General features: G+C 39.9%; 1 protein-coding gene across 1 annotated transcript; it reads right to left on the bottom strand.

Moving 5' to 3' along the window:
- Nucleotides 1–799: 799 nt before the first annotated feature.
- RB195_018871 (uncharacterized protein) lies at nucleotides 800–6,350 on the bottom strand (the record flags this gene model as incomplete). The annotated part of the gene is made up of 3 exons (XM_064186484.1): nucleotides 800–905; nucleotides 5,816–5,926; nucleotides 6,301–6,350. The coding sequence occupies 3 exons, from the start codon at nucleotides 6,348–6,350 to the stop codon at nucleotides 800–802; spliced, it is 267 nt and encodes an 88-aa protein (XP_064042365.1).
- Between the last annotated feature and the right edge of the window lie 1,814 nt (nucleotides 6,351–8,164).

The raw sequence follows: 8,164 nt of genomic DNA, 5'->3' as shown, positions 1-8,164 counted from the left end.
TGGTAGAAACACAAGACTAAAAGAAGAGGCCTGCTGAGGCAGAAAGCCTAAATCGAATCTAAATCTTCTCTTTTTCTACTTTGCTCACTTTTTGAGTACTTGCTTATCCCTCTTGAGGAATCTAGTTCAAATCTCAAATGAAAATTTCATAAGTGAAAAGATTGCGTCTGCACGGATATTTCTGGTATCCGACTGGAGAATACAAAGTCAAAAACCACAAATTGCGCAACTAAATGAAAAAAATCATAAAAAAAGAGAGAAGCTAGAACTGGAGAGTGAAACTTCAACACAACATTTCAGTGAAACATCTTAATGTGAACGAGGTTGCACCTGAGAACCAATGCTTTTGCTAATAAACAAAGATGTATTTATGTTCCGAGTTTCACATAAATTTAATATTCACACAAGGATTCCGGAAAATTTTTGAGTGTTCTCGGTTCTCTTTTGTGTAATGAAGAAATGTCTCTACAACGTGTGAGTAGATTCTTCTAGTGAAATTTCCCAGGTGATAAAATCGAAGGATCCTTTTTCAGACTTTTTTAAATATATTGGGAGACTAAAAGCTGTACATCAAAGCCACCGTTAAGATAAGAAAGAAGATTGACATAGTTAACGCCTCCATTACTGAGAAACTGAGCGAACGTCATTAAAATGAAAGTGGCAGTGTGTCAAAAAGAATGGAACCAGTGCAAGGAAGCGAAAGGATCGAGCGACTACCTGAGAATTTCAGAAGTGCGCCTTCGGCTGAGTACTGGAGTCAGCAGCACACCCTTCCTTAGTCCTCGAATCACACCGCATCTTACTTGCGCTTGACAGCACTTGAATGACGTAGCAGCGAGACTTGTTCACAAATTTCTTTCAAAAGCGAAGAAACGGCAAAACAGCGGCAAAGCATTAGGGATCTCCTAAACAGAAGTAGAGCTCTTAAGAGATTAATGCCCGAAGAGAAGAGATGTATTCATTTATCTTTAACTTGTTGTCGCCTCTTTAATCATTAAATTGCGCAAAAAGACTGGTCCTATATCAACTATAAATTCGGTAGTGCGTTAAAAAAACAGACGAAAAGGAGGCTACTGCTGAGACGTGTGTTCCGGAGCGAAGAATTTCCATGTGGAGTCAGCGAGGCATCTTCAATGCATAAGTGATTTAGTTCTGCTGCGTCCGGTTGTCGGTCAGAATGCCATTTGGGTATACGGGAGATGAGGACCTTGACGACAAGCAATACGATATTTCTTGAGAGGTCGGCTAAGTGATTTTAACCGAACAATGAAGAACTTAACAAAGAGTACCTCCAGCTGAGTGCAACTGCAACTACGTCTCACCGTAAAACTGCCATTTTTTAAGAGACTATTTCGCAGTTTTAACCAGTTTATAAGCGAAACAGTGGTCACAGTTTCGACGTTCTTTACATCTTCTCGAGAGCATATTTTCCTTTTACAATGTCAATACAAGCTAAGTAAAGTATACTAAAAATCAAACAGCATATCGAAAATTGCTCTCAAATGATCTATCCTTCCATATGATATGCTTAAGCACTTTTGCTCGTAAAATAGATGCTTACTACTTCTTTCATGTCTAGATCTCCCCATGTTTGTCGTGGCGTGATACAACCATTGCTCTAAAATCGAGGAGAAAATGGAATGAAAAAAGAACCTTCAATTTCTGTCTTCCATTTGTCTTGCAACAGCATTCCTGCAAAGTAGGCCTTGCGAGACTTCTATGAGTTGTGAGTCATATTCGTTTGTGTTCATTTGTGCTGGATCCTTTTCGAACCTTCCGTTTCCTAGCTTACTTAAGGCAGCATACCACGAATCTGTTTCACAATGGTTAGGGAGAGATGAGATGAACCACCGCGGATCGCGCAATCTACAACCCTTCTCTAGGTTTTCCCGCGAATTCCCTCACCACGACAGATTCGTGGTAGGCAGGCTTTAATCTTCCTTTTGTGTTTTCAGTATCGCATGGAGAGCTTGTAGATGACAGGCGGGGTCGAAATCATAACAATGACACTTCTCGACATGATCTTCAGCCTTACAATGGCATTAGATATTGTATGAGAAAATTGATTTTATTTTTTCCCCCCAGGAGACGCTCCTTTCTGACAGCGTTATTTACTCACATCATCTTCGCCTCAAAAATGTGTCGTTCTCTTTATTACAAACGAGTGAATTTTTAAATTTGCTGGGGAATGTAGGATAAGAGAGAATGTGATGAACCTCGAAACTGATAAGGTTCCAGTTGCTAAGTTTAGCTCTGCTTTTGCAGTCTCTGTTGATTCGTCGCATATTCTCTAACGTTAACCACGTGGCTGCAGGCAACTTCTAGGATAGTGTCGTTCTTCTAATTGCTTATGAATTATCAAGAAATATTTGACCGAATAAAATGCGCTCCACTGCTTCTTGCAAAATAATGTCATGAGCCACTGACGGAAGAGTAATAATGGACACGTACAGGCTGTGTTGTTGAAACTATGCCTCCATTCGTTCTACAGAAGGAAAAGGTCAGAAGGAGAAAAATTTTCCCATTTTCTATTTCCTATTTAGTTCTTTCTGATAGCAACGGACTCTTCCGCTGAGATGAGCTGGAAGTCCAAACCTGTACAACAATCAAATGAGAGAAGCTACAAGAAAGAGAACTATCTTTCTATCTAAACGTCTTTACTCCAGTTACTCCGGCACGAAGATGTTATTCTAGGGTTCATTATCACGCAGCATATTTCAAAAAAGCTACGTATACACATTAAGCACATTAAGCTACACGCTGCAAACAGTCATGAGGACTTCAACTAGAAATGTGCCTATTTTGTTATTTTCGTGATTTTTAAATATCTTGGTGAGCCTACATCTCTGAGCTGCTAGCTGAACGTTCCTAGGAACTCATAGGTATCTAGAAGATTCCTGGGCATCGGACAAAAAATGCGCCATGGAAACGACTAGCATTGGTTCTATTCTCTCAGAAAACTAAGAGCTAGCGTTGACCCACCTGAAAGGTATAAAGAGCTCACGGAACCTAGTGGAAGCAGTTTCGCCTCCGGAAAGAAGCCTTAGCTTTTGCGCAAACTATAACTGGTGCTTAATGCAGTAGGATCGCCAATTCTTCGACAGAAGACGAAAAAGACGCGGATTCGCGTCTTTTTCGACTTTTTTTCCATAGCTCGCCTCAATTTGATCTTTGTTATAAGATCTGTATATCAGTGGATTCGTTAACGCGAGATCCATCGAATGGATGTAATTAGAACCTTCAAGACCTGTCAGAGAAACAGTTTTTGAAAAAAAAAATTACCTGCGGGTACAAATTAACAAGACTGAGTCCGAGATAATTGCGTCTCGAGGACATATGGATTTTGACGTGAACAAATTTTTCGAAAAGTGAAATGATGGTTACATATTCGTAATCCACATAACATTGCGAACAATTTGATATCTCTTACAGCTATATTTCCATGACAACGAAGACTTTGCAAATTTGACTAAATTGAGGTGTTTCAACTCCAGGAACGACCGACATTATCAGGTTAAGAATTATTTTCCTAAAAAATCTGCAAGAAAACTATTTGTTGTAGGATGACCTTGTTTCTTGATTTTCCAGCTCAACAGGATTTTGTGTTTTTTTTTTGCAGCTAAAGTTACAACTTCAGTATTTTGCATTTCTTACTCTGAATTTTGGCAGTTCGTAAATCGCTAACAAATTAGATTTGCCATCTGTCGGCACAACACAATAGAAAGCAGTCTTTGTCCTATGATTTGCTCCGATTTTTTCTCTAATATGTCTCAGCTGCGGTCAGTTTTGAACCTGCAAAGATATAAAACTTTCCATGTATTTTTACAGAAGGAGTATTTACACTTTACAGAAAATTTATTTTTTGCGACTTATTGGAAGTTTCTTCAAATATGAAGTGGATATGTTTTTTTTTTTTCAGGAGGACGAGATCTGTTGAATGGTGTCGATTTCAAAAAATTCTGTATCTTTCAAATTTTCTACGAACTAACTACTTCAGCCTCTATCAAAGGTTATTTTCATCCAGGCACGCCAACCCGCCAGATACCTTAGGACAAACATCGAGCTGCGGCTGTGTTGCCGCATTGGTTACTACATTTGAAAAGAATAGAATGACTACAGAAAAGAATCTTGTCCTTGAAAAGTCTTGTTATGTGCACCTGCAGGTAATTTTTTCAAAAACTGTTTCTCTGACAGGTCTTGAAAGTTCTAATTACATCCATCCGGTAGATCTCGCGCTAACGAATCTATTGATATACAGTTCTTATAATAAAGAATTCAAATTGAGGCGCGTTACGAAAAAAACGGCGAATCCGCGTCTTTTTCGTCTTCTATGGAAGAATTAGCGATCCTAATGTAGTTGCCTTCATTTAGAAGTTACCTGCACCAAAAACATTCACACATTTTTATATTATACATTTATTTTATTATTACACGCCAGTCTGAATGTGCGGCTAAAGTCGGACTTCGGACTTTTTTGTGGTGTTCTCTTCACTCGCATTCACTGATGAATTAATCAAAATTAATCAAAAATTAATGGTAGTGACATTTTCTGTAATTGTAGAATTCTTTTTTTCTAACAACATTTTCTTCATTCTTCTTTACTATAAATAAAAGCGAAAAATTCCATAGTTCTCTTTCTAAACGCGGCAGTTCAACATTTGGAGAATGTTCAAACTTCAGCTTCAAACATTCCTTCGATACCAACATAATTTAAACGCAATTTGAAAGCATTACCCTACGTATGCGTACCCCTTCCTGTTTTCTCCCCAACAGCTATCACAGAAGATGTTTAACATAAAATGACGTGAACAACATCATTGAAGTGATAAAGATAACGTTCCACGTCAAATCACGCACACTGTTTGCAACTATTTAAACGGCCAGTCTCATTCGTGTCTTCACTTTTTGAGCAAGGCATGGTACCACTTTGAGATAAACGTGCAAGGAAATAGAGACTCAGGGGAGTCATAGAAGGGAAGTGCAGCAGTGGCAGCGGCACCGGCTATGAAACGGTTGCAACGAATCAAACCCTTTCGTGACATGCACACGAAATTACTGTTAGTGCAGTATGACGCAGCAATCCCACGTCGGACCCGCGTCACCCCATTTTACCGCGTTGTGGTGCCGGTGCACCAACTCGGCGCCGGTCGACCCGTCGTACCCGATTTTATAGCTATCTGGCGTCTGCGCACAAATCCGACACTGCGGGATACGTGGCAACACATTTTATAGCTTTTATAGCTACCGTTGGAAATGCCGTTGGAAGTACTTACTTGGGTGTTGAGGTAAGGAGAAATTATTGGAGTAAAGTGGTATCGCAAAGAAAGTTGCAAGAACATCATATTGCACGCCAAATCTGCACATCCGAATGCAGTAAAATGCGCAGTGATTCGTAATATGTTCAAAACCGCTAGTGAAGTATGCACTGGCAGCCAAGAACGACACGAATCACGAAGACTAGCTCTGAAAATTGCATGTGCTAATGGCCATACAGTACGTTCGAATTACCGAAGAACCCGCACTGTAAATAGCAATGTTCCGCGCGAAAAAAAAAATTTCTCTTTGTCTTCTTTTTATCTCTGACAGTGTCAGTGCCGCTGTTCAGCACTGTATTATCCAAGCACAATTACAAAATGACGTGATGTTGGTAAATATCCCAAATGCAAACATCAAAAGCCAGCTTGTTAGAAACAGACTATATGATAGATACTGCATCTGTGAAAGATGTGTTATTTGTCCTTACGGAGAAACAGGCGACTGCGCAAAAATGGGGGTAATATAAGAGATTGAGTGCTTAATGTGCAATGCAACTTACATTGAGGAGACCGGTAGGAATATTGGATTGAGAATTAATGAGCACATGGCAGGAAAACGACGAAAAAGTTTGATAACACCACTAAGAAGGCATAGAGACAAGACCCACAACCTAAAAGTTTACGATGTAAAATGCGTTATTCTGGCTCACCAAACAGAAATATCGGCAAGGAAGCCGTTGGAGACGTTTTGGATTCTTAAAAGAAACCCTTCAATGAATAATAGGAATGAATGCTTATCGATAACGAATGAGTTCTTGCCACTTGTACCGCTCTGTGACCTATAACCGCCTGATATTCCGTATGTAGATCAAATCATCTATATCGTCGTTGGTGATCTACACGCAGTAATACTCATTCGCTGGTACACTGAGTGACAAGTGCGTGCAACCAGCCGCGCCACATCCGGTGGAGCAAAACGTAAGACCATTTTCAATGTAGAGGGGTTTCTGTTTTCACTACCCTGAACGATTATCGAAGCACTGACCGAGGGTAGTGTGGCACTTGACGGGATAAACGTAGCATTGCTCCAGTCATCCTCTATTTGGGCCTCTGAGGACGGCGAAAAAGCCGAAACGTCATTCAAATAAAGGTTCCATCTAAAAACTTCGCAGGTGTACTAATATTCATTTTCGTTGATCAGAGAAAGGGAGTAAAACGAACGCTACAGAAGTTCTAAAGTCCGGCTTTAGCCGGACGTTTAAATTGATGGTTTTATATAATACAGTCGCCGCAAAGCGTATTATGACTAGTCGTTCCACCCCCACTGCTCAGTGACAGCCCCAATAAGCTCATTGGAGCACTTCTCTTTTCCTTTTTTTCCTCTTTGATAGTTGTTCGCTCATTTTGTACACGTGTTTGTGATAAAAATTACTCCGTAGTAATTTTAGGTTGTTGTTTTTTCTTATTTCTCTTACAAAAAGCTAAAGAATGCCTTAAGGTCAGCAATTACTCGAAGCTAAATCTCTACAGGTGGACTGTTGTCTGCATCATGATATCTTCTTCAGGACTGCACATCCCATTTTGTTATATTCGCGTATTGTTCATTCCATACCGCTTTGCACTCTCTATTTCTCGGCGCTGAAAGAATTGAAGATGAGCAAATGGGAAGAAGCTTCTATGCTTATCATCCTCGCAAATACGTAACGTGCTAATGAAAGGACTCTATTTCGTAGAACTGCGCGCCCCCATTACATTATATACACCACATTCTCTGTCAGACCATTACTGAGAAATTAGATAAAAACTGTGTGCACTTGCAAGTAAATCCTTTGATAAGAATGGGGGCGGTGAATGGCATATGTTATTTACGTAACTGAGGGAGTTTTTCTTCAGGTAAGAGTGGAAGCAAAAAGCTTGTGTGTTGTAACGAACTATGAGGGAATGGTTTTTTTTTAATGGAAAGTAGGCGAAACGGGAAAAGGTCTGAGTGGTACATACTCTCATACACGGTACCTCTCTCCGTACATGAGATTATTTCCTACTCATGTTGCTTTTGGACGCATCCTCGTTAATTTGCTTGTTGACAATCTTATGCAGCTTATTCAGTATTTCGAATCTGGGAAATTGAGAGCTGTCGGGATCGTGTCTGTCGTACAATAAAGTCGCAAAAGTCTACGTTTTGCCTCTACAAAACAATCTTTTTGTGCCAGGCAACCAGAATATCTATGATCTATGAGGAAAATATATGATCGAGGGGAGGAATTTTCAGAACTACGGAAACCATGACAAACTCATTTTCATTCTTTTTCATTTTGAACTGTCGAGCACCTCTGAAATGTCTTCTATGGGAAAACACCATGGAAGGATTGTGCGAATGTTTGCTCCTTTCTCGTCTTCGACAAATTCTCCAAAATGATCAAAATTTGAACGGAAAGGACCATCAAAGCTGCCAAAATCGACGTGAACGAATATAGTCACTGTGAAGGTCTAAAAAACAGGTGAACTGTAACTTTTCATCTAATTGTTCATTTAGAGAAGGCTACCAAGAAACTAAAATGGATTTGAAGAGTTGAAAACAACGCATTAAGGAATGAAAAACGAAGACATATGAAGAGAATATTGAGTGAATTCAGGAAGAGGAAAGTGCAGAAGAAGAGGCGAAGGTCAACGTTTTTGCGAAAGAAGTTCGATGCACAAAAAGAAAGAAGACTCGAAAGCTAAGGAAGTGAATGCCTTGTGAAGGCGGATTCCAAGACGACGTTTGGTGGCGAAAACATTCCAACCCATGAACCAGAAATACTAGAGACCTTACCTACCTTTACTCGGATATTCAACTCGTAGCATTCATAGGAACGACGACTTGGAAGCGCTGTAGATGTGGATTTCTGGATTGATTTGGTGCTCCGACC

The sequence above is a fragment of the Necator americanus genome, chromosome II (genome assembly GCF_031761385.1).
Source record: "Necator americanus strain Aroian chromosome II, whole genome shotgun sequence".
Lineage (NCBI taxonomy): Eukaryota > Metazoa > Nematoda > Chromadorea > Rhabditida > Ancylostomatidae > Necator > Necator americanus.
The sequence above is the reverse complement of the archived record's forward strand: the minus strand, read 5'-3'. Positions and strand labels throughout refer to the sequence as shown.